The sequence below is a fragment of the Perognathus longimembris genome, chromosome 8, assembly GCF_023159225.1.
Source record: "Perognathus longimembris pacificus isolate PPM17 chromosome 8, ASM2315922v1, whole genome shotgun sequence".
NCBI classification, from domain to species: Eukaryota; Metazoa; Chordata; class Mammalia; order Rodentia; family Heteromyidae; genus Perognathus; species Perognathus longimembris.
In genome coordinates, this window is record NC_063168.1 from 10,706,586 (window position 1) to 10,733,955 (window position 27,370).

General features: G+C 44.3%; 1 protein-coding gene across 3 annotated transcripts in view; it reads left to right on the forward strand.

The window, feature by feature from the left end:
* Sh3rf3 (SH3 domain containing ring finger 3) overlaps positions 1–27,370 on the forward strand; it is a 307,314-nt gene that overhangs the window by 92,984 nt on the left and 186,960 nt on the right. The window contains exon 1 of one of the 3 annotated variants that reach the window (XM_048352505.1): positions 3,750–3,935. The exons of the other annotated variants lie outside the window; for them this stretch is intronic. Within the exon in view, the coding sequence (XP_048208462.1) occupies positions 3,825–3,935 (111 nt within the window). The 5' untranslated portion in view covers positions 3,750–3,824. Of the gene's footprint in view, positions 1–3,749; positions 3,936–27,370 lie in introns of those variants that run through there. 3 annotated transcript variants of the gene reach the window in all.

Below are 27,370 nucleotides of genomic sequence, written 5' to 3' on the forward strand. Positions count from 1 at the left end.
AAACATTTTTTTTTACCTCCTCAGTATTCAGGATTGAATCCAGGACCACACTCTTGATAAGCTAGCATTCTGCCTATGGAGTCATTTTTCCAGCCCTTTCATTTGGTTTTGGTTTTGAGATATAGTCTTGCTAATTTTGTCCAGACTGGCTTTGAACTTGTAGTCATTCTACTTCTGCCTCACAAATGGGTGGTTATAATAGGTGTACACCATCACTCTTGGTGTTGAAGTGGTTTCTGTGGTGTCTATTTCCATAGAAAAGTTTGGTTCTTATAAAGAATCAAGGTATTACATAATATGTTCATTGATATTAGGCTATTTAGGTTCTGACAGATCTATGCAGAGAGAAGACTGGGGGACAACCACACATGTGTACAGATATACTTACTGATGCTTTAAAATAGCTTTTCTTCCCATATTTCACTGTTTTCTTCATTATTATATATTGTTTTGATAAAGTTGAAAATAAATTTGCTCTTCAATACTGTCCACAGAATATGCTGCTCAAGCTTTTGAGAATTCCTAGGTAAATAGAGATTATTTATGGATTCCTCTGTCAACTGGCTGGGGATTAGTTTGCATGGCGGCCGTGAAAGATTCCGCCTGCAATTGTCGTGTTTCCCTTTCCAGGTGACCCTCACAGTATACTGATGTTTGGAGGATAGGGTGGCACAGATGAGTATTTATGGGTAGTCACATCCAGGCCCTGAATGTCTCAGCATAGCTTGTGTTCATTTGTGTGGTGGTTGCTTGAAGGTAGGAGAGAAGTAGGAGGTAAAGGAGCTCTCTTAGCAGATGATTAAGCTCTGGATGAGTCCCCTATTCAGGCCTGTCATCCAAGGGTGGGGAGCCTGTCTACACTCCAGATAGAACAATCCCACCCCCTAGAGACTGAAGAATGCTCTGCTTCATGGGAAGCACATCATCAAATTGTGTGCCATCATTATATTACATATTAGAAAATACAGAGGGAAGCCAGGCTGTGGTGGCTCATGCCTGTAATCCTAAGTACACAGGAAACTGAGATCTGAGGATCCAGGTTTAAAGCCAGCCTGACAGGAAAGACGATGAGAATCTTTTCTCCAATTAACTAGCTAACGCTGGAAGTAGAGCTGTATGTAGCTCATGTGGTAGGATGCTAGCCTTGAGCAGCAACAGCTAAGGGACAGTGCCCAAGCCCTCAGTTCAAATCCTAGTACTGTACACACACACACAAAGAAATAAACACAAAATAAATAAGTACTCTATATAAACATATATACATATACACATATAAACATATGTACTTATACATATTTGTATATATAAGTATATGCACAGCACATGTAGATTTGTGTACATATGTGCTCTCTGTCTAGAGAGAGAAAGAGTACATTTTCTCTAAGAGGTACTCTTCTCATTACTACCACACAAGCTTCAGAGCTTCTTAAACCCCAAGTGTGATTAAAGAGAAAAGAGAGCTTACAGACACCTCACTCCAAGGCATGCTGGGAAGGCTCTTGTCCCTGTAGCTTGCCTTCCCTTCAGGTGGCCATTCATTCCCAGTGGCAGTCAGGCTACTGATCAGGGTAGCTCCTGATCAAAGGCTGCAGTCCACAGTCCCTGGAGGAGGGGCTTGGACAGCCTAGCCCTTCAGTAGCTCCTTCTGCCCTATCCCAGGGCAGGCAGGCATGCAGCACTGTACAAGTGATGGACAAGAGGCAATGGATGAAGAGTGAGCCAGAGGGAAGAAAGGTTTTTTTTTTTTTTTTAAATTGTGGAAGGTAAAAAGCCAGAACAATGATAATCATAGTCAAACAACTTTTCTGGGCTTAAAAACAGGGGGTTGAATGTAGCATGGCTATGCCTGCGTGCCCCTACAGAGGGGATGGGGGAGCCAGAGGGAGAGAGGGTGAGTCAGTCGAGAAGGAAGAGAAGGAGAGAGGGAGAGAAAGAAGACACTTTGGAACATCCTAGAACTCAAGAGTTCTATGAGTGCTGTCAGGTTGGCTTCTAGAATTCTTTCTTTCTGAATCACATGGGTCCTCCCGTGATGCAATGACAGCTGCTTTGGTTTCCTGCGTGCATTGTGTATTCTCAGGGCTCCTGGAAGAGAGGCTTTCGTGTGTTTCTGGTGGCTCAAGTGCATAGTTTTGCCCTAAGTTTCATTGGGTTGTTTCCAAAATACTCATTTCTTTCTCCTTACTCAAAAAATGAGGATGTACTTTGCAAGCTAAACTCAGCCTTTCCTTCTCCCATCAAGTAAATATTTCTTCAGATTAAATGAGTGGTGCTGTTCTGCAGAAGTTTATGTGGCTTTGAAATCTGATGGAGAAATTGTGGTTAGTGTGCAGACAACATTTTTTTTGCCAACACAAGACTTGTGAGGGGCCAGGTTTGAACTTCCAGGAATATAGAGAAGAAATAGAAGCAAAGGAAGGTGATGATTTTTAAGCGTATTTTTAGTTGGGAATGGTCTTCGGGAGAAGTGAGTGCTTTGCCAAACACAGTGGGTTCAACAGAAGCACGTGTGTGGAGGAGAGGGAGGCCCTGTGTGTGTCTCACATCTGCAGACATATGGCCACTTGCCTTTTCTTACTAGTGATATGCATACATGTAAAGCCACTGTGTCCCAGTGTCTTCCAAGATTGCAATGGCTTCTCTGAGGCTTTGGATAATGTGTACTGGAGTGAAGAACCACTCAGTCACTGGAAGCTGGGCTGTGCTTATGTGCAGACATCAGAAATGCTTTCCAGGCACGGTGGGGTGTGCAGAACAGCTACCTGGCTGTTCAGGAAGGGACTGCTATGGAAGAATGGACACATCACTTGCTCTGCAGAGGCCATTAGGCCCTGGCCGACTCTCATTGTTAGTTGTCTCATGAGTTCAGGGAGTTGCATTGCATGATGGAATGGGCCACACTGATGCTGTAGCCTTGATCTATCATCTTTCCTGTGAGTCATGGGTTGCCTAGGTAACACCTTCGGGCCTCAGTTCCCCTATACATACATCATGCTGTACTAGATATTCTAGCTATGGGAACGCTCCTTAATAGGGCCCAACAGTGTTTTACCTTAAAGCGAATAGGTTTTTCACTGAAGAGGTTTCCTGGTTTCAAACCTATGTCATCTCTAGTCTTCTCTATCACTGATGTGATCATTTCATACAAACGCTAGAGGTCATTGCACCTGAAAGCTTTCATCTACTCTTCCTCCCTACCTGAAGATTATTCCTAATTTTTTCTGTTCTCTCAAAATCCTAGAAAGTTAACTTCTCTTGCAAATTCATGTCTGCTTCCTGTAGTCTTGGGCTACTCTCCTCACTAGAGAAATGGTCCCCTTCCCTGCCTTCTCCTTGTTATAATTCACATCCAAACAAACCCCACTTCCCTTTGGCCCCCAAAGAACTCCAGAAAGTACCTAAGAAGCATTCCTAAAAATAAATATTTAAAATAAGTGACCTTATAATAAGCAGTACAAAGAGAGCCCTCATTGTCTAACAAACAAATCAAAGTTAGTTGACATGATGTCAGTGATGAACTTAACATCTTGCCAATCGTAGCAAGAGAATTGGACAAGCTAGCACTTCTGCTAGTTGAAAAGTGATTCATCCTAAGGCTATTTTAAAAAATAATTTATTTATAAAGAAATTAGTCATACTGGCAAACCACTGAAAATGATGGGAAGATATTGAGCCAATTGGAAATTAAAAAAGGATTCTTCATGGGAGAGAATTCCCCTCCCACCCCACCCCAGTCTTCAATGCTTTATATGTATGTATGGGGAAAATAAATCTGAAGAGATACTTTAGAAATATCTTGCTTATATCATTTCAGATTTCCCACGATGAGCTTGTATAACCTTTTGTTGGCAGAAAACCATATTTCTATTCTTTGCTGCCTTGATACTCAAAGCCCTCAGATTCACCTCATTCATTTCATTCTATCAGACCTGCTGGTAAAGGCTCTGTGGATCCCTCCGCATCCCCTCGCCCCCAGGATTCTGTAGCCAGCCTTTCTCTGTGACTTTTGCCAACATCTGCACATCCCCTGAAGTTCTTTCCTGTTTGTCTTTAATATTCCTCAGTCTTGTTTTTCTCTGTGTATATGTTGCTCATTTCTTTCAGAATCTTTGTATTCTAAGTGGATCTGAAGCCCTTGTTCCCCAGGAACTGCCCCCATAGCTCATTTTTCTGCCTGATCCCTTGAACAATCAGCCTCAGATAGAGGATTTGAGTTTGTAGGACTTTGGGTTTGTTTGTTTTTTTTGCCAGTCCTGGGCCTTGAGCTCAGGGCCTGAGCACTGTCCCTGGCTTCTTTTTGCTCAAGGTTAGTACTCTACCACTTGAGCCACAGCGCCCCTTCTGGCTGTTTTCTATATATGCGGTACTGGGGAATCGAACCCAGGGCTTCATGTATACGAGGCAAGCGCTCTTGCCACTAGGCCATATTCCCAGCCGAGTTCGTAGGACTTTCTCTAGCAGCATTGACCCTTTATTGTGTGTGTGTGTCAGTATTTGGGCTTGGACTCAGGGCTTCATGCTCTCCTTTGCTTTTTTTACTCAAGACTGGCACGCTACCACTGGAGCAACAGCTCCACTTCCAGCCTTTTGTTGGTTAATGAGAGATAAGAATCTCAGATTTCCTCCCCCGCAGGGCTAGCTTTGAACCGTGATCCTCAGATCTCATCCTCCTGAGTAGCTAAGATTATAGGGATGAGCTACTGGCACTTGGTTGACACTTTTGTATAAAAAATGTGGCATAAACATCTCATCACATGGGAGAGGCTTTTTTTCCTTTTGTCTCCCTTTCCTTCCTTTTTCTCTGGAAGAGTCATTTCCTCTGAATCTGTGCTTCTGTCCTGTCTCACATGTCCCCTTCTCCCAGAATTTTCAACTGTGACAGCACACTGGAGGCATCAGGGGTTCCTGATAGTCCTGAGGCCTAGGTCCAATCCAGTGATTCTAACGCCACTGGTCTGGAGACTGGGTAGGCGCGGTCTGCTGGCAGCAGCGCTGAGGACCGCTCTCCCTCTGAGCTGTCATGTTTTGTAGATCGTCACTTACATGGTATATGTCTGCAACTTGACCCTTGGAGGACAAGATTGTGACTAGGCTGTACAGATCCTAGCACTAGTGGCTTCTGGAGAACCAGAAGTGAATAGTATAAGGCCAGGAAGGAAGCCTAGTGTTCTTGCACTGATTATTATGCCCTGATACTGGTCTAATTGAAGGAAGAGACTTCCTGCCTTAACTCCCCTCTACCTTTGGGTTGTGCATCACTTATTAGACTCAAGTACAGCTTCAGTGGCCTGCTTAGACAGCTGGGACACCTTTAAGAGCACTAAGGCCGCTGGAGGTCAATGCCTATAGACAAAGATCTGGTCAGCTGAGGGAATTATGATCTTAATTGGACCCTCTGGAGTTTCTGCTTATCACCTGGGAATAAATCTCATAAGATCTTACAGAGAAGCACTAGGAAATCAGAAATTGTGGCCAAAGGCAATTTTGCCTCTCAGAGAGGCTGAGTGGCACTTTGAAGACTCACGTCTTTGTGACTCTGAGTGCTTGAGATGGTTGGAGGCCTGGTGTTCAGAGTACTGTTGTTTGTGAGGAGGAAGAGATTGCCTGTCCATTCTACTTCCGGATGGTGGGCTGTGATCTCTCAGAGCCAGGCAGTGGAATGACACCGCATCGCAGACAGTCAAGTTATCTCCATTTACAAGTGCCTCAAGGGTTCTGACAAACACTTTGTAGGGATATTTGGATGGCAGTGTCTGTCTAGCTAAGGATACAGGCTGAGAAGATGGGCCCAGTGACGGACAGATCTCTCATCATTGATGAGCTTGAGAGGATATCACATCGTGTGCATACTGGCTCCAGACCTGTCGAGTGCACCTCAGAGCTGTCTTCATTCTGGCTTCTACACACCCACTTACCAGTACTTATGCTAGCCTGTCAAGTGCCTTTGATTTTCTTTGCCTCAAGTATGTGATGGAGAAGGAGAAAGAAGATGCCTCTGTTTTCACAGAATTTACTTTCTGGTTGGGGAGACCACCCATTAAATATTAATTGAAAAGAACAAGCCAGGGGGAAAAGGGCAGGCAGACAGTGAACACTAGGATAACATAGAGGCACAATAACTGCTCATGTTGGTGACTAGGAGACTGGGATAGCCTTCCATAGCTGTGACAAATACCTGGAATAAACTAGTTAAAAGGGGGAAAGATTTATTTTTGACTCACAGTTTGAGAGATTCCTACCCATGGCTGTTTCGTCCTCTTTGTTGCTTTGGCCCTGTGGTGAAACAATATGTCCTATTGGGAATATGTGCTATTGTAGCGTGGAAATAGAGAGGAAGACACTAGTATCCCAGTGCCCACTTTAAAACAATGTCCCCTTTAAAGACATGCACCCAATGACCGACCTTCCTCTCTAGACTGTACCACTTAGGTTCCATCACCTTCCACTAGTGCCACAGGCTAGTGCTCAAAGGCACAGGCATGTGGGGAACTTTTCAGACCCAGCAGGGTCATTAAAAAAGATACGGTGTTTTGGGTGAGATCTGAAGATATGAATGGTGAGAACCAGCCACTTAGCTAAGGTCAGGAGTTGCAAGGTTACTAAGGTAAGAATTGTTGTTTTCAAGGAATGTCATGGAGACCCAGGTTTTTCTGCAACCTAGCAAAGGTGCTGGGACGCTTCTGTTAGAGCCCTAGGACATCACTGGACTTGAATCAGGAAACATATGCTATGGTTTGTTTTAGAAAGCTCTTGCTAGTTACTGTACATGGAAAAAATTAAGGGTTTCATGTGACCAGAGGTGATTACAGTATCATAGGCAAGAAATAATGATGACAGAATGGGCTTCAATAGCAGACATAGAACTCAGTAGACAGACTGAAGGCTTGTTGGGTCAACAAGTCATGTTGGCATACAGAAGTTAACTGAGGATAGAGCCCAGAGCTAAAGCTTTATCAGCTGGATAGATATTAGCATTATTTACCAAAGTTTGAAAGACTGGAAAATATTCAAAGGGAATATAAAAGGTTCTAATTGGACCCTGTGCAGGTTGTAGTGTTGGTTAGACATTAGAGAAGCCCAGTAGTCAAGTGGCTGTACAAGTTAGAGACACAGTAGGTTGTTAGTGTAAATGTGGTTAGAAAGAGTGACAACATGTTCTTGTTTTCCCAGGGCAGTCCTCAAATACACAAGGAAAGATTCCCTTTCCATTTTTATTATTATTATTATTATTATTATTATTTGCAATTCTTAGGGCCTTGTCTTTCCTAGGTTGGTGCTCTTACCACTCACATCTCCAGGCCTCCTTTTTCCATTCTTAACAATATACTGATTTGAACTGTCCTCACCTTATACAGAGATGTCACTTAAAGCCACAAGGCTAGAGAAGATACTAGAGAGAGGTCATGAATACGTCCTGCAACAACCGTTAACATACAAGTACAGGGAGGGAAATATTCACTGTGGTAAGAGAAAGGCCAAGACGCCACCTAGTCGTGGATACCAAGAGAGGAATGTATATAGGCAGGAAAAGTGGCAGCGAGGTTAAGTGACTGTGGCTTATGCCCAGAAGCCAGGGGAGGAGGAAGCCATAGACACTGAGTACAGGAGGGCCTGTGAGATGGCCTTGTTACCTCCTCCCATTCCTCTGCCTTTCAGACTAAAGTCTTACTTATTCTCCAGGAGCTATTGTAAATGTCATCTCTATAGAAACATAACTTTAGTTTCCCACAGTGAACTGGTTAGAGTTTACTGCCCTTCTCTTTTCCCACTTTTTATGTGATAGTTTATTGTGCACATGTTTATTCTCCACTAGACTCAAACCACTTAAATGAAGGACAGTTTCTTTCCCATCCTTTTATACTTCTGAGTCCTAGACTGTCCTAATCCCTTGGACCTATGAGATGCATGAGAGATATTAAATGGATGAGTGGAGGGATTAGTGAAGGAAGGAGTGATTGGAGGACTGAATGAGAGACAACTGACTGGATAAGCAAATGAATGAACCAATGAGTGAATGAAAATCAACAAAAGGAATGAGCGAGTGAAAGGTAATTGAATGAATGGGTGACTGAGTGGCTGAATGAAGGGATAGAAAAGTGAGTAAGTGAATGAATGAGTAAGTGGCCATGAATGAATGGATAAATGAGTGGGTGTGTAAGTTAATGAACATGTGAATACATGAGGGCGTGTAGTGAGTCAACAAATTAGCAAACGAATAAGTGATGAATGAATGGACTGAATGAAGGAGCACAAGGTCAAGCAGGTCAGAACACGTGTAGAATTGGTTCCAGCCGCAGAGGCTGTGTTCACAAGGAAAAGCTCCTGCTGCTTCTGTTGATTGTTTAAACACTCAGGGTGGAAAGTTATGGGGAGTATGTTTTCTGTCCTTCTCTGCTGCCTGGAATTCTGATGAAAATTGTTTTCCATGAACTGTATGTTTTATTTGAGCTTTTTTTTTTTTCCTGTTTTTCTTTTGCTGCTGGAAGAATGCATGCACACTGTTTATGTTCCGCAAGACAATCGATCCTAATCAGAGCTAGAGATAAAATGTAAAGGGAACCGAAAACATTTAAGAAGCACACATGAATTATAGCAAGACACAATATAAAAGCTTTCTCAGGAAAATGTGCACATTGTACATGTAGCAGCAGTTTAGTGAAGCAAGGCATGTGGCTAATTTGTGGTAATATGTAAACCTCTGGTAGTATTAGTAAAATAAATACACAATTAAGTCTTTTGACAAAACCACCAGCACTAGTGGATGCATTTTTTTTCTTGATGCATTGGGAATGCCCCAAAACAATACCAAACATGAGACTGAAATTTAATTTATAGGGTGCTAAGGTATGTGGAAGTAGGATTTGAAGATGGGTACCATCGCCCTACTAGTTGCTATAGGAATAAGCTGGTAGAAGGAAAACGTAAGCATGGCAGTTGGGAAGAAAGCATCTTATCAGATTTGCTGTTAGGTAGCAGACAGGAAATTGGAATGGCATCATCACAGCCTCCAGAAACAGGAGTCTCTCAAGCTTTAAAGCCCAGGGAAGATCCCACTAGCTTTAAGGGGAAATTCTAGACCAACCTCTCCTGTCAAAGCCAGGGATTGTTCCTTACACCTCTCCCACCATCACAGGGGGTCCTATTTTGTGTGGCGTGGATGGAGTTAGAAGCAGTCCAAAGTCTGCCGGCCTTGTGCTTGCCGCTAGATTCCAGCCCCGGAGCAGGTGTTGGTGTCTGTCACAGGAGTTGGATTGGTTCTTGTAGTCCTGTGAGAGCAGGCTTTTCAGCATTCGGTGCTGCGGCTCCAGGCTGCCTTCTGCACAGGGACCCAACGCTGCCTCTAGCTCTGGCTGCTTAGATCACAGCGGTAAGAGCAAGGGCCCTACCTCTGGAAGCTCCTCTGGCTTGGGCACAGCCATATTCTTGAGGTGTGTCTTTGATACCTAGGTGGGCATAGGTCTTTCTTAAGTCAGCCTGTTGGTTCTTTGTGGCTTTGACACAGAGGAGAGACAGAGCTGCCCACTGCCATGGTCAAGGTGAGACCTAACATTGTGATCATTCGTCTTGTATCAGCTTCCACTGTCCCTGGACTTCTCCCTCAGTGCTAGGATCTAAGCTTTGTTTCCTTGTGGTGGTTTCAGTTTGGATACTCAGACTCTCAATCTGGCAAAATGATGTACATGTACATTAGTTTTTCCTATGTGATTTGATATTATTCCCTTTCAATTGTCAACCTGTAATCACAAGTATAATAATATTATTATTATAGTTATCATTAAGTAGTTGTACAAAGGGCTTCTACTCCATCAGTCGGGTTATGAGTATAATGCTTCTTGATCATTATCACCCCTTCCTTTGTTCTCTCCCATTTCCCCCCTCCTGTTCCTATCCTCAGTTAAACAGTTCATTTTTCACATAAATTTATTTTTATTTTCTTGGACTAGTTCCTCTTCTAAACTGTAGGGGCATGGACTCTGAGAAAACAAATTTAAGATTCTATAAAATAGCCTCATAATTTTTGCACGTGTGCAGATACTTAGGTCTTAAACTGAAACCAGATTCATAAGCTCTCACTCCAAAGTTAGCTGCAGTGAGTATACTAATCAAGTCAGGAAACTCATTGTAAATCTTTTTTTTTCTTTTTCTGGAATCTTTTGATCTTCAGATTTTTCTGGCTGAAAGTTGCCTCAAAGTACTGTAGACTCTTTTATGGAGTTTGTGAATCCCCTAAAGTTGAGTCCTCTTAGACTAGGGATCCAGACTACTATAATTCAATCTTGCAACCTTTTGAGGGAAGAAAATTGTATCACTGTAATGAAAGTTACAAAACACAAATATGCCAAAGTAGAAAAGAGCCTGCATGCTTGAAACCATAACATCTGTGTTCAAATTTCAGTTTCACCTCTAGGAATGTGACATTATTCTGCAATTTACTGAACTTGCTTGTGCTTCTGTTTATCTCCTTAGAGCATAATGATGGTAGGTTGGCACATTGGTTGTGAGGTTAAAGTAGACTCTTCTAGTCCATTCGGATTGCTATTGCAAAATATCATTCGCTGAGCAGCTTATAAACTACTGAAATGTATTTCCTCCAGTGTTAGAAGCAAGAAAAGCCAACATCAAGGGACCAGCAAACTTTCGTGTCTTCTAGTTTGTAGACAGTGGAAAGGACAGGTAATTCCATGGGCTCTCTTCTAAGACACTGACTTCATGCCTGGGGGCATCACCTCCCCAAAGGCCTCCCTCCTAATACTATCTGCTATGGTTTGAACGTGGTTTGTTCTGCAGAAGTTCTTGTGTTGAAAGATTGTCTCCAGTAAGGTGGAGTTGAGACTGTGGGACCTTTATGCAGGAGGGTGTAGTGGAAGTCCACCGGGCTACACCCTCCTGCATAGATTCATGCTGGTCTTGCAGAGTAGGTAGTGTGAGTGCAGGTCTGGTGAAGAGTGCATTGTTTCTGTGAAAGTTGGTGGTTATAAGAGGGAGCCTGGCCTCTCTTAGTCTCTGTTTCCTTCCCATATAACCCCTCACTCCCTTCTGCCCATGTATGATTCCCTTTCCATTTCTTCGTTATGTTGTAATTTGGACAGGGAGCCTTTACCAAGATATTAGAATCCTTGCCTCTGGACCTCTGGCTACATTAGAATTGTAAGCCAAATAATTTCCCCTTATTTTATAAAGTATCGGCCTCTGATGTTTTGTTAAAGCAATAGAAAATGGACTATATGCCACCATCAATAGGAGTGTTGGTCTCTTTAGATGTTCCACCACCATGATCCTTCCTCCTTTCCCTTCCACTTGAGTAAGCGGACACATCCATTGGCAAGTGTCACACTCGCTATCTCATGGAGTCAGTGTACTTAGTGGAATTGCTTTGGCTTACCTTAAAGATGGATGTCTTGCTTAGATGTGCTAGGTAGCAGCTGAGCTGCAGGAGCTATTCAGGGGAGGCTTTGAGTGTCCTGTGTTCTCTGAATGCAGCTGCAGACCCCAGCTTTGCTCACATACTTCCATTTATGTGCCTTTTTTCTTTTTTCCAGTCCTGTGGCTTGAACTCAGGGCCTGAGCACTGTCCCTGGCTTTGTTTTGCTCAAGGCTAGCACTCTGCCAACTTGAGCCACAGTGCCACTTCTGGCTATTTTCTATATATGTGGTCCTGAGGAATTGAGCCCAGGGCTTCATGTACACAAGGCAAGCACTCTTGCCACTAGGCCATATTCCCAGCCCCATACTTCCATTTAGACAGTGAGCAGGGTTGGGGAAATCTTTTACACTGTGTAATGAGTGTGTGTGTCACACAGGCTTGAGGAAGGGGACAGAGCTCCATGTGAATTCTGGGGCACAGTCATGAGGAAAAGGGTCTCCAGGGGATGTGGAGGACCCATATAAGAAGCTGGTTATTTTCTTAGTGGCTGGTACTGTCATCTTTATGATGAGGTTACAACTATGATCAACTGTGAAAGCATTTAATCCTTTCATTTTCCTGTGTTTAGGGGAGGATGGGTACTACCCAAAGATAAGAAACTAAGAGTTTGGGCTTGTAAGAGACAAAGGAACCATGAAGAGAAAGAGAACAGAATTAGGTTATATCCACACAGATGCTTTCAGAAGCACCAAGATCCATAACAAAAGCATCTAGAGCTGAGGGGCCTCCAAGAATATTGAGTTATTTAGCTCACTATTGTGTGTGTGTGTGTGTGTGTGTGTTTTGGGTTGCTGGGACAAAAATAGTTGGTTCCATTCTCCACATGTTTTTCTGTCCTTCAGCTCATCTGGCCTTCTTCATGTGGTTAACTGGAAGTTCTAAAAGAACCCTCTTTCTTTCTTGAGAGAGTAAGAGAAAGCAAACTCCAAATGTGCAAGCACATTTGAAGCCTCTGTTAGCATAATAATTGTCTCTTGGGCCAAAGCAAAGTCATATGACCACCAATTCTAGAGCCAATGTAAAATAAAACTTTCAAGGCCTGGATTCCAGGTTACATGAATTAACTGGAATCTATAGCTTTGCAGACTACTCCAGTGGCCACTCTCTGTTTTACTTTGGAATATTGACTTTTTATATTGATAGAGGTTTATTTTGGATAAATGGAAGTTTAAATGTTAAAAAAAGCCCATTATAACAGTCTTTTCCCTTTCTGTGTTTTTCACTTTGTACATTATTTAAAATCTCTTCCCTCTCCTGAACTTATAAAGGTGATGTAGGGTCCTGCTCCTCCTAAGAGGCTATCTTCCTACCCACTTTCATCCTCAGCTTCTATTGCCGGCTTCTGCTGATTCTTCTTAACACAGGCTTATGCTCTAGATTGGCTTTTTGGCACCAGGCTAGTGCTCTACCACTTGAGCCACATCTTGAGCCAGTGTTGGTAAGGTCAGACAAAAGGCAAGTCTGTTTGGGGAGTAAATTCAAGTAAGTTCAACTCTTAAAAAATTTGTATTAAAAATACTTAATTTTTTAAATTTAATTTTGTTGTCAAGGTGATGTACAGATGGGTTACAGTTACATAGGTAAGGTAGTGAGTCCATTTCTTATGATACTTTTTACCCCCTCCCTCATTTTTCTCCCACCTTCCTTCCCCCCAACCCACCCCGCTTCCCCCAAGTTATACAGTTAATTTCCAACATACATTGTGTTGTGAGTATCGCTATTGCATTGGTTGGAAATATGTACCTTTCCTCTTTATAAACTATTTGCTTTAGGCATTTCCTTATAGTAATCCAAAGCTGCTAATACAAAGTTTAATCTTGAAAGTTTGCAGGGTCTCACAGAAGCAGAAGGTTGAATTTCAGGAGCAGTAAAATTCTTTGACTCTAGAAACTGCCTCCTGAGGCTATCTGAGCATGTAGTCTGAGTGGTGTGTCTTTTTACAAGGCTTTGGGGTCTTTATGTGTCGACCGGCTATCCAGTGTTCTTAAACTGGAAGGGTTTCCTGAGATAGGGTCTTCCAGGACGGAGCCTGGGAACTAGCCTGTCACCGGTTCCTTATGAACTTTAAAAGAAAAGTATACATTTGTTCTGGTGTTTGCTGTTCATTTGTTTGACCTTTGGATTTGATGAGGTTGTTTGCTTGATTGGTTTGTTTCCTGTGGATGGCAGGAGGGTTCCCACGCAAGAGGCTCTAGGGTTGGCTGTGTCCTGGTGGCTTCAGAAAGTCAGCACGGCAGGAGAGGACTTTGCTTGTCCAATTGCAGCATTTCCCAGAAATGTAGCTGGTTTCCCACCTAGCTCACAGCAGCATTGCCCAAACCTAAGTTTTCTGTTGGAGCTCAGATGTTAGGCGATACGTTCTGATTCATTAATTTAAAGCTCTCTCAGCTTGAACTTGTGCTCTGGGCTGCGTTTAGAGTCTTGAGAAAAATCGGTTGTATCTGGGCCATTGGAAAGGGATGTGGCTTTCTGGAAAACAAAGCAGAGTATATGTGAGCATTAAACCACTGGGCCACGTGTGGATCGTGACTTGTTTTTGACTTAAGAGACAAGGATTCCTGTCTAGGTTGACACATACAGGTTTGTAATATGTAATTTAAGGAAATAATTATTTAAGGACTAGAAATCACAAATTATGTGTGACCATTGTGTCTTAAATTGCATTTTTCTTCATTCTAAGTCATTATACCTTAAATCCTGTCCCACAGCTCTTAGCATTGCCATGTGTGGTTGTATAGGTTGTGCATACTGAACAACCCAGGAGATAGGTACCATTCATGTCGCATTGACTCTACATTTGTCTGGAAAGGGTGCATTTTCATTTTTTGCTTCTCCCAAGAGTTTCTGTGTACAGCCAGTATGACTGTTGCCTAACGATACCAGCACAGACACTTAGAAGATAAGATAAAGAAAGTAAGAAATCTCATCTGTTGGTATTTTATAGCCTCCAAACTCCCATTCCATTTAGCTATTTGAACTAAAAAGAATGGATCTGTTTTTCTAAAAAGTTGAATGCTCAGTAGCAGGGTGGCTTCAACCTCATATCTTGGTGTCATTTTCTAACTGAACAATATAGTGAACATTACTTTCCCCTCTGTGCCTAGGTTTCTCTGTGTTACCCTCTGTTACTGTAATGAAAACCTGAGACAATCAGATTATAAAGAATAAAGGTTTGTTTTGGGTCACCATTTAGGAGGTTTCAGTCCATGATTAGTTGGCCTTGTTGTTTTGGTCCTATGGTGAGACATTACATCGTGGTGGAACTATGTGGTCGAGCAGAACTGCTCACCTCATAGCCAGAAGCAAACAAGGGCAAGAGGAAGACAGGAGACCAGGCCCACATTACCCACTTTGAGGACAAATTCCCAGTAGCCTAAGGTTTTCTCACTAGCCACTGCCTCCTACCTCTTACATGTCCACATCCAAGTAGCACCAAGCTAGGGACCAAATCTTCAACAGACAAACTGTGGAGGACACTTAGCATTCAAACTATAACATTCTCATCTGTAAAATGAGTTGAAACAGCCTTATACTGGGTTGCTGAGAGAGTTCAATGCATTAATGCTGTAAGTACATAGAAATGCCTGACTTACTGCTTACAACTATTGGGAGCTGTCTGCCTTTACTTCTGATGCTGTGCTAGCACATTCCTGGCTCTCACAGGGCAGGTCTTGGAAAGTGATTAAAATCTGAGGACACATGACCCTGAGAGGAGATGCTGGGTAAATGCTCAGATTCTCACAAGCTTTCTGCTGTTTTACTAGTCCCCTGTGCTTGGTATGTCTGCCTCTTCCCTAGCATTTCCTCTCCTGTGGCAGCAGTGCGGATCGGTGGACCTGAGAGGCTAGTGTGGGTGCTAGATGAGGTTATAGTAGGACAGGCAACTGGGCATTTGGGATTGGTGGCACTGCCTCTCTAGGGCCAGGGCCAGTTCCACAGGTGTCTGTCTAGCCTCTAACTCTAGGAAATACTCTAGGACTTTGAGCTCTATGTAGGGTTTGTGGCTCACTTCCCTTGAAGAATAGCGGTGTTTCTGAGGCTGTACGGATCACAGTCTGCATGGAGCTGAAGGGTGAGGCGCACCTGCCTGCTGTCAAGGCAGGGGATTTTAGACATGTGTTACTTCCAGCTCATGCTTTGTGTTGTGGTAATTCTCCTTCCTAATCAAATGGAGGCTACTGGTTGGGGCTACAGAATGGTTCATCCAGTTTAGTTTATTCTCAAGGTGTGGGGGGATGGTCATCATACCAGAGCTCCAGCAGAATCCACCTAGGTGGTTCTTGAAGTGATCTTCAATTGTGCTCTTCCCAGGACACAGAGCCCCAGACACAGTGGGTCATATCGATCAGCTTTGTGAGTAATAGTGACTGAATTCTCATTTTCATGATCAGTATAGAGGTTTGTGTGGTGGTAGATACTCTTAGGATTGGAAAGGCTTCTGTCAGTCAATGGAGTTGGTATCTTTAGTCATAAAGAGGCAAACTCCTTAAAGCTGTCCCCTTCAAACAATCTTGAGAATCACTTCAGGTTCCTAGACACCAGTCAGCCCATTGCCTCTACACGCTGATATCTCCCTAAACATGACCGCAATCCCAGTGCTGCCCATGTGGACATACTTGGAGATGAGACATCCCTTACTATACAAAAGCACATGCTGAGTCCTGTGTTCCTTAGTTCATGTCTTGCTGAATTGGATGTGCATTTAAAATTGGCATCTTGAGAATCAATAGACATGGTTGGCCTTTCTAAACGTTTATCATAGATTGATATAGTGTTTAAGAGCTGGGAGAATGTGCAAGTCCAACCACCCAGCCCTTCTTACAGAAGGGCAGTTGAGCCCTCTACTCCCCTCCCCTTTCTCTTGTGGAAGCTGTTTTCTCTCTTTTAACAAGAGGTATGTTCTGTGTTTACATATGTTCTAATGCATTAAATGTGACATATGTTAGAATTCTTCAGTGGAAATGCTGCATTCTACTTTGTTAGGTAAAGGGGAAAGTCCGCAGGTCTATAGACAACCAGATTCTCTGGTAGAACACAATGTTGCCAGAGCAGTCAGAGGCCAGGCTCTGATTCTCATCCTCTCATCCTGCTTTTCAGCCTCAGGGTAGAAAGGCCTAGGAATACTATTACTAGGATGCCAGGTCTTCCCATTAAGTTCATGGCTGCATTTTTCTAACAAAGTCTTATTTAAAGAAGACCATCATTAAGATGCTGCATTTAGGCTTCTGAGACTTGAGAGCTTGGAGGGAAAGTGCTTGGCTAATTGGTTTTGTGAATAAGAGCAATGAATGACTCAGGTGCCCCCAGTTCAGAGGAACCAGAAAGAGGTGCTGTGAAGTTAGCCAGGCAGGCTTGCAGCTCCAGGTAAGGGGGGCTGTTGGAGTAGCCACCTTCAAACCTGTTTGAATGACCTGTGGCCTCCCCTGCGGCCTGTGGGAACCCAGGGCCCAGAAGGCACTAGACCTCACTTTCTACAGCCTGGAAAACAATTCAGAGTCTTTAAGAATTGTATAGCAAGAGAACATTATAAGCCACATTTTGAGAGGTCAAATCAGGAGTCTTTATTAAAAGGTTGGCAACTGCATGATGGACTCCTGTCTCAAAGACAAGCAGCTCTGCAAATACACTGAACACTATCAGAAACTGAGCCATGCGAGCAGAAGAGGAAAGAAAAAGCATAAAAACAATACCAACAAACCAGATCAGCTCCAGTGGAGAGCTGAGATAGAATGCCATGGTGACCAGAGAAGAACCAGGAGACAAGAGTCAGGACACAAACATGGAGACATGTGGCATGGTATAATGGCACCAGAGCTGGTCTGGGCCTAAACAGGGTCAGGTCAAGGGGCAGGGATACAAGGAATGTGAGAGTTCATGACCCAAGACTGGCAGGTCCAGTAACCTATTTCCCAAGTCCCTGCCCCTGCCCATCTCCTGGGTGGTGGGACTTCCCTGACTCCACCATGAAGACAAGATGGCACCAGTTAAACCCAATACCCTATCATCTACCATGTTGCCAAGATGGCACCGGTTAGATTCAGCATCCCTACTTTAGTATGAAGTAGCTAGAACATCCCCCCATCCCTCCTCACATGAGCTAGGGTTTGGCTGCTCAGAGAAATTCATTCTCTGAATTTCTTTCCTGAAGATCCGGGCAAAGAATAGGCTTTTTAGGAAGTGAACTTTCATTTCTTGAGTAAAGAGGATAAATGAATTTGGTCTGTTCCCTCAGGACCTTTCTTCAGTGAGGAGATGGTACTAGAAGGGTCACTCAGGATATAGATAGAAACCAGCCTCACTCCGGCCCAAATCCATCCCCAGCCCTATCCTGGAGGGCATAACTCATCTTCCAGCCCCTCCTGGGCCTGTCCCGTGGAAGCAATCCTGGGCTCTGGGTAGAAGGCTCCATTGTGTCTAAATGCCTGTTCTGCTCCGCTATCCTAGGCTCCCAAAGGGATTGCCATCTTCTTCACAGCGTCATCTGCTGGTTTTTGCAGGAGGCTGCCTGCAACGGGACATGAACGTCAGTCAATGCACGTGCAGCTAAACAAGCTAGTATGCCTTTCTCCATTATAGCCTGAATGTGGGTGTTGGTCTACCTTCACATGATACTTCCCTGGGTCTGTGGGTGCTCCCTGTTCACCTCCATGTGGTCCTTCCTTGAGTCTGTGGGTACTTCCCACCCATCTCCACGTGGCTTTTGCCTTGGATTTGTCAGTGCTTCCTGTACATCCCCACATATTCTGATCCCGAATTTTGTGGGTGCTCCTTGTCCATTCAGAGTCCTCCTGCATCCCATCAGTGATCTGGTGACTACACCATGGTTGGCAGTCAGGTGTGATTTTGTTAAAGGTCCATATGATTTTGTTAGAGGCGATATTTCTTATATGAATCTGTATTTATATGAATCTTAGAGTTGATATACTGGCTGAGGCTTCAAGGGAAAAGTCCACAAAAAGCCGCAGAAGCCAAGTTAAAGAACTTACTAGCCAGGAAGGGCTTTGAAATTGGAGAGTAGTAAGTGCGCTTATTTCAACCTAAAAATAACATCTTCCTGAAGGTTCTCACTCGGGGTGCATGGTTCCATCTCAGACTAGCTCTCCTTGAAGATTTGCCAACAGAGAGAATACATTGCTCCCAAACCAGGTCCTCAGTACACTCAGGAGGACAGTCCCTACAGATGTTCAGGAGTAAGAAAAACTCTAGCAACCTAGCTCTGTTCAGATCAGTTATCATTGTCTTTCCTGGCTTAACATAGAGCTCGAAATTAGAAAACTCAGTCTATGTGCCAAAGTAGGGGGTATGATCAAAATCCTGCCCCTTTACAAAGGATGTGATGTTTTGGGATGGATTATAAAACTTACTTCTTCTTCTCCTTCTCCAGTCTTTTAAGTGTGGAAAACCTTTTTCTGTCTGCCACTGAGCTACATCCCCGGGCCCCAAAACAGCATTTATGAGATTACTGTGGTGCCCAAGTACCCGGTTTCTGACATCCCCGTGTCAGATACTGAGGCCCCAAAAGTTAGCAAATTGCTAAGCATCATCCCCTAGTAGGTAGGTTCAGAGAGTCTAATCCAGCACTTTCTGACTTCAGAGCTATTCTAGGGAAATTAACAGTGTGTGAATTTTCTGTGGGAGTCTTTGATGATCTTTCCCATGAAAGAAGGGCCCACGCCTGTCTGTGGAAGTCAGCTTTAGAGATCACCAGAATCCCAGTCCCAACTTCTGAGCTGGCAAAGGAGGTCCTAGGACAGTTGCTAGACTCTGTCTGCAGCTTCTAGCCCTACTGTGAGCCAGCTATGTAGGTGGTGACACAAGATGGAAACTGTGTACTATCCTGGAACCCTTAAAAGATGGAGCCTGCAGGGCTGATGTGGTCCCTCTGCACTCTTGAATTCCAGTAGCTGCCACTTCATGTGACAAGAGAGGGGATCTTGGAACATTTTTTTTGTCAGAAAACAAAAAGCAGAAATAGATAATCCTGAGATTCAATCCCTTTTCTTTTAGAGTACTGATGAATTTGTAGATAGGAGCCTTCCCCATAGCTTGTGGGGTACTCCGCAGTGCAGGTCCCATGGCTGTTCCCTTCTGCAGGGTGGTCAGATTTTGGAAGATCCAGCCTACCCTCACTTCCAGGGTGCCTCCCTCATCCCTCCTGAGCAGCCGCAGGAGACAATCAAGTACAGGGAAGGTGACTGGCCCAGTTCCCCTTGGGCCCTTCCCATTGTCTCATCTCAAGAAAATGAGACATCCTTGTAACTGTTCTGACTAGAAGAGCCAGAGCCTTGAAGCAGGGGCTGAGCAACATCTGTTTCTTCTCAGACTATAGGAGCCAGCTTCATTTTCATTTCTTTTACACATTAGTACGTACTCAGTTTGCTTATGTGTGTAGGTATTCCAGGAGAGACAGAGAGCTCTAAGGAGACACAGCTAACTACAGAGAAGACACTCAGGTACCTAAATGATGCCTGGTGTCCTGGTCATAGCTCACAGAGCCCCGGGGTTCCTGTCTGAGCTCTTCCGACATGACATAGCCCCCTTGCTGCCTTGCTCTGTGGAGTTCAAATGCTCCCAGGCACCAGCATGGAAGTTTACTCCCCAGCAGCAGCGTTAGCCATGCAATGAATGCTGACTGTTGAAAGAGCCCCGTCCTGGTGGCCTGTGCTAGCCCTACGATGGGGTCGGTCTCATGGGAGGAGGGGATTTCCTGGGGCATGAGCCTCTTCCTCTGGGTCTGCAGAGCATCTTCTTCAGCTCCAGGCCTCTGAGACCATGGTGATCAGGCTTTGATGGGTTTAGTCCTTTTGCCTCTTTCCTATGGGGTCATGAGATGTGCTTGATGAACACGCGGGGAGGAGTCCGCAGCCTCTAGGTCAGATTGATGGGCTGGAAGCAGCACTGGGGACCTGTAGCTCCGTGAGTTTTGTCTCTACTTGCGAGGAAACCTTTTTATTTGGTTTAGTGGGGACTGAATATTTCCACATGTGGCCAATCTTACCTAACATGGGAAAATGAGAACTTGTATGCTGCGAGGCTGAAACCAGGAAGCCTTGTGGCTCTCAGTGCCTTATATATAAAACTATGTCCAATAAACAGGAGTGGTCAAGTTAGTCTCAAAGTCAATGCCATGTTTTTTTTAAATAAGATCTCAAGCATGCTTTGGAACCCAAGGTGAGTGAGCTGCCAGTTAGAAACCAGGAGTCTGGTTGGTTGTGAATCTTATAGCAGCAATGATTAAAAAAAAAAGCCCCCTTTCCCCCTCCCCCATGATCCCTTGGGCAGGCACTGTTCTATGGCTTTCTCTTTCCGCAAGAACTTCAGTAATGCTTGTCTCTACCCGACACCGATGGACATTCATTTTTGCCTTCAGTCCACAGATGCAGAAATTGAGGCACAGGGAAGCAAACCAAGGACTTGCTGAATGAGGACTGTAGGCTGACTGCCGAGCAGGCTGTCACTGCCACGGGCTCTCTGTGGACTTTCTGGAATACTTCCCCTGGGCCATTTTTCTCCAGTCATGTCTTTTTTTTTTTTTGAAACAAGATGTGTCTTTGGGGTGTGTGCATCAGGGGCCTTACGCTTTGCTTTCCAAACACCCTCGGCTTTCCAAACACCTGTGGCCTGCTGTTGCGTTGTGAATGGGTGGCCGCCTGAGGCTCTGGGATTTGGGGTAATTCCTTTTCTTACTATTGCTAAGGAACATTCAAGAAAGCCACGAGGCTTCCTGTGGAAAGGAAGTTGTGGAGGACCGCAGCGCACTGGGGTTAAGAGTGAAAGCAGGAAGATGCAGAGGCCCATTGTCAACAGAGACCAGTGGGCACATGAGAAGTTGGTAGAATGGGATAGAAACAGATGCAGTGCTGTCTAGTGGAAGAGAAATGGACCCCTTTCTACCCACAACTACAGTTCTCAAAAGTGATGAATGAATACTGTGAATTCTAAAACTAAGTGGGATGCTAGCCTTGAGCTGGGGAGACGCCAGCTTGAAGTGGGGGAAATGGCCCTTGGGGACATTTGGATCTCAGCCCCTTGGTGGGGAGCTTTGGGTGACATAGGGCTACCGTGGTTGCTAAGAAGCTGAAGTCTCCTCAAAGGCAGCAGCTGCAGTCCCTGGCCCTCCTTCCCACGTGTTTCTGCCTTGGTTCTCTTGAGGTAGCGTAAGCTCAAACAGAGGGTGTGTTTGCTTTGGGCTGAATTTACAACCACAGTTCATCTGACAAAAGCTGGAGCCCCTGATGAACAGTTGTAGGCTCTGGAGAACTTCCGGGAAGTGCTGCTGTCTGCTTATGTGTGCCTGTAGGCCTTGTGGGTACATATTTGTTGTGCACACTTTTGAAGTGGTATTTTCATGTATGTGAATGTAGAGGCGTGCATTATGTATGTACGTGGCTGTTATGTAAGGGCATGTTGGGTGTACATGCATTGTATTGTATGTGTGTGGGTGTCATATGCCTATGTGTTGTGTATACATGCATGCCTCAAGTGTCACAGGGAATTCAGTGTACCTGATGAGAGCCTGCCCTGAGCCAGAGCATCCTCTGACGCAAGAAGAACAAATTTGAGAGTGTGACAGGGTCACCTAGATTTGGGAATGCTTTCATAGTGACTTTCTTAATCGATCCTCTCGTTTCTCCCTTTATTGCTCCCCCAAGTAGAGTGAGGTCTCCACTGGTGACACTAGCAGAGCCCCCGATCAGTGCTTGGTGCAGTGGCCATCCCATAACAAGGAAGAAGTGAGTGTGTGCCTTTGTGTGGAAGGGGAAATTCATGCCATGTTATTTAATCGCCCTCCAGACAGTAGAGCTGAGAAGCAATGCTGCAGACAGTTTCCCTCTGATTTACATCCCGAGCTGTACAGGCTGCTGTATAAGCAGCTGTTCTTAATTTACAGACCAACAACATCCTTACGAGACTTAAAAGGAAACAACAGTACCTGTCAATGGACATAGGTAAACACATTGATTAGTCTTCAAATACATGATCGATTAAAGCCCCACCCCGCAGATCCTTGCAGTCCCTCATAGTTCTGCTTAATAACTGCCAGGGACGTGGTAGTTTGTGTGTGTGTGTGGCGGGGGGGGGGGGGGGGGGTTGCTTCCTATCTGCGTGCGGAGTCTCTGCATGGGGAGACTCAGTAATTAGTTTTCCGGAGTCCCCTCCCTCCACATAGAAAATACAAACAATAAAATGAGACAGAACTTCCTGTTAAATGTATAAAGGAGTTCAAGGTCTTGCAGGAGGGCAGTTCCAGACACAAGCACAACAAGCTTAAAGAAAACCCAAACAGACCTAACAGATAATAGCTGTGTTTGGGAAATGCTGAGCATGCCGGAGGAAGGAGCAGAGGGCAAAACAGAGGTAATTGTTGAGAACACATTTGCTGCTTGGCTTTTTGTTAAAAGGACAGAACTATGGTTCCGGACACAGATGAAAAGCCTGGCCCATGTACCTCCTGTGTTGCTGACTCTCCCCTTTCCAACCACCGGTCGTGATAACTTGGTGAGGGCTTCACAAGACTGAGTCGTTTAGGTATGAAGAGACCCAGGGAGCGCAGGTAGCCAGGGAGACAGCCACCCCTAAGGCTAACAGATCCCACTGAGAGACAACTCTTCCCTTATCAGTTGCTCTCATAACCATCTGATAGTGGAGAACATGATATAGACCACAAACTCTGGTTCTGTTCCAAGGCTGGGAGAGTGGTGGGGATCCCCTTAGTTAGGCCTGGGAGCACCCTCACTGGGGAGAAGACTCAAATAGGGACAGGGTTTGAGGGGAGCAGGAAGTTGACTCAGCTGTTTCCCTGGATAAGGGTAGGGATGGAATGCTTCAACTCTCAGTTATGCCTGCAGTAAATGATTAAACTGGATGTCTCTATTAGATCAGTTTTCTGTTATGATTTCAAAACACCCGAGATAGGGTACTTTATTTTTAAAAAGAAGAGTATTTATTTTACACTTTTAGAGGCTGAAAGTCCTGTATATTGTTCCTGGCTACATCACATCATGACAAATAGGAGTATGTGAGACATGGAGATATCACATGGTGATACAGGAAGCCAGGAAGCTATTGGGTCAGGCCTACTCTCTGAGTAACTGGCTTTCTTTGGAACTTGCCAGGGTACCACAAGAACTGCTTTGATTACTTCCGAGGGCACCTCCTCCAGTACCTTCATCATCTCCTACCAAGCCTCAGCTCTTAAAAGTCCCATCTCAACACTGCCACACCGAGGACCATCTTAGGAATCTTCAGGGAACACACTCAAGCCCTGTCACTTCCTGATGGCCATCAGGTCTTGTAGCCCTCAGAATCTACAATAGAATATGGGGAGATGGGAGGTGGGACTTGGAGATCAGCTGACCTCTGGTGTATGCTTTTGCTCATGTTAAAGTAGAGGGAGGGAATGAAGCAAACTGGATAAATTCATCTTCCCAAGTGATTTTCACGAAATCGACAACCTAAAGCCCTGACTGATGAAGTCATCAATTTCTCTTCTTCCCTTTCTTCACTCTGCTTTTGTTTTTTGGTGGGGACAAATATACAAGGAATTTTTAAGCCACAAAACACGCAGTGATGATGAAACTTATGAATAGTTCCAGATCTTTCCTTCTACTTCCATGCTGCTTGGTTGTGTTGAGGATTTTGAAATAAGTGGCTTTGGAAGCCTGTGTCTTGCAGGCAGCTCAATAGAAGCAGAAGGTACAACAATCTGGTGCCCTGGGCAAGGCATTGCAATATAATCAGATTCCTGTGTTCTCATTCACCACCTTTTGACAATGACAGTGACCAAATCAAGAATTATGGCAGAAGGAAGATCAGATGACCTTGTGTCTCCCTTGAAGGTGAGGGAGGCCTCCAACAAAGTATTATTATTTCTAGAGAACACCCATGTTTCCCCATAGCTTTGCCGACTAGACCATTCTGGCGCTTTCTTGTCTACTGAATAAGCACTACTATTTCCTCCTCTTTCTACTTTGAGAAGCCAGCTCCACCTTCCTCTGACTTTTAAATACCCAGATAGTGCTTAATATATTCACTGCCAAAATTACTTACGCATTTTCAGATCTGGGACAAGGACCTGAGAAGACTCATGCGTTCAGACATTTATTAATTACATCAGTCTGAGTCCCAGTGTCCCGCCACAGTAAAGCAAAAATGTCACTAGTACTAATATGCTGGCTATGCAGAGAGTTCCTGGCTATACAAAAAAAATTAGTGAAGCCTTGGGAAAGAGAATGAGGAAATCCCGAATAGGTTATGGATCAAAGCTGCGCAATCAGCCAGGTCTGTCTGGAGCTGAACGAAGCAGATGTCAGAATCCAGCAGACATTTACCAGGGCGTCACTGGCTTATATGTGGAGGCTGAGAGCCTTGCCTTCCCCCCGGGCCCTGATACCTCCTCTCTGTAGACTCGGCCCTACTCTGGGCTCTCTCAGGGGTATTTGGATTTGATATAGGGGGAGGAGGAATGCAAGTTAGTCTGGAAAACCCAAAGGAGGTCCCCCGTAGTGTGAATTCATAGTCACCCTGATGTGTAGAATACAGCTTTCTCAAAGTACTGTCCACTGCTCCCAGAGATGGAAATGCTTCCTTTTCACAAAAGCAGCAAACTGGCCAAATGTGGTGATACAAGCTTGTCATTCCAGCTATGAAGGATGTGTACAGGGGAGAATTGCAGTCCCAGGCCAGCTGGGACAAAAGCATGCGTCCCTATCTGAAACACAAACGAAAGCAAAAAGGACTGGGAATATGGTTCAAGTGCTACAGCACCTGCCTAGCAAGCACAAGTGCCTAAGGTCAAACTTCAGTACTTCCCCAAATCAAATAAAACAGCAAGTTGTACCATGAAGACAGCACGGATGATACAGTGGTCACAGGTTCCTGCTGAAGAATGAGCAGAGAGTGCTGCTCACTGCCTCAGTTTCTTCTTGACCTCCAGTGTCACCCCAGGCTCAGGTCCACATAACCCACGTAGGGAGAAGGTTGGACTAGAATCCGTCCTTTCCTCCATGGCAAACAGAGAGCCAAGGCAGCGTGGAATGCTGTGCTTCGTATAGCTCCCATAGGAAACCAAACACTGCGACCGTACTGTGGTGGAGCTTTGCTGGGACCATGTGGTGGGGAGTCCTGTAAAGCGGCTCTGTGCTAGCGCTATCCACCTGCGCCAGCACTGTGACAAGGACAGAAGAGAAAATGTCAAATGGGCACTCTGCGGCTAATTTTGTTCAGCATTGGAATTACAATTTCCTTTTTTTTTTTTTAATTTTTCATTTATTTTCCACTTGCTACTTGGAGAAAGAATGTTTACTGTGTGCCTGACGTCGAGCTGAGTATTCATTAATTTAATTCAAATTCAGTCCTTTAGTCCTTCTATGTTAGTTGCTACAACAAAATACTTGAGAAAATCAGCTTAACAGAAGAAAAGTTTGTTTGGGTTTGTGGTTTCAATCAGTAGTCATTGGTCCTGTTGCTTGGGGTCTGTGGTGGCATAGAACATCATGGTGGGATACTTAGTGTAGGAAGAGGCTCCTAGGAAGTGTGTGTGTGTGTGTGTGTGTGTGTGTGTGTGTGTGTGTGTAAGAGAGAGAGACAGACAGGCAGAGACAGAGAGAGACACAGACAGAGCCACAGAGAGATGGGGAGACAGGGAGAGAGAGAGAGAGAAGAAAGGGCATATCTCAAATGATCCAACTTCCTTCCAGTAGGCCCCATATCCTAAAGATTCCACCATTCTATTGGGGACCAATAGAATGGGGACCATTTAAGATTCAAATTATAACACCTTCCCACCTCCGATTTCTCCAAACCAGAGACTGTAGAGTGAGTCAGGAAGGAGTAACTGGAAGCATTTGCCTTCCTGGAGTGTTTGCAAATGAACACAACAAGGTTTGTTGGCTTGAAATGGGAAAGCAACAGGAAGCCAAGAATGAATTGCTCCAGAAAATCTTCCCATAGCACCTGAGGCCTATTGCTTGCATGATATGATGTATGTGGACACCTTGGATTTTAGATATGTTCCTCAGAGACATTTAACATTTCCTCAGAGGAACATGGATGGGTGTGCAGAGAAAACGAAGAGCTCAAAAGCTCTGGAGATAAAAGTTAAAAAGAAATTGACTCAGAGTGGGAAGAGTTCGGAGATCAAGGGGTAAGTCTTGCTGGAATAATTCTAGATATTTTGTTATATAAGGTGAGGAGGAGTGGGAGTTAGGAGAGGTAATGAGAAGTGGGGTGAAAAAAGTAAAGTTGTTTGGGGCTGTAATACTATGGGGGAAGTTGAGACACATGAGTAAGTAATGCACGCATGTGTGTGCATGTGCACTTACACACACAGATGAGTGTGAGGTAGATGCTTATAATCGTCAAGGAGGAAGAAGAAGTACAAAGGAAAAGAAAATGGACCTAAGTAACTTGAGATAGCTGGGGTTGGAAAAGACGGGAGATGCATGGAAGGGATGACATTGGTCAAGATGCATTGTACTCATGATTTGTTAAATTGAAACCCCTTTGTAAAAAAAATAATAATAATAAATTGACTCATACTACGTTGTTATTGTGTAAATTCGCTGCAGGTTATCTTAACTGCCAAAAAAAAGCAGGGAGGACAACTCTTTGGATCCTATCCAAACTCAGTTATGAATTGGTAATCACTTCAAGTGACCTCAGTATCAAAGACCATTCATTCACTGCCAAGTCATGGCGGACTTCTATGGAGCCAGTATTTATAATTGTCCATCCTAAAAGTGTTGTGCAAATCTGAAGTATGTTGTTCCTCTAACATAATAATTGGAAGTGGCTAGAATTATCCAAAAGAAAAATAAAACTAATCACTGTTCCCATTCTTACTTGCAGTTCTGGATTCTCTTGTTTGTTTTCTGTTTGGGGGCAGTTGTTATATAGGGAAATTATCCCAGAAGCCACATGTTGAAGGATCGAATCTTGGAGTTT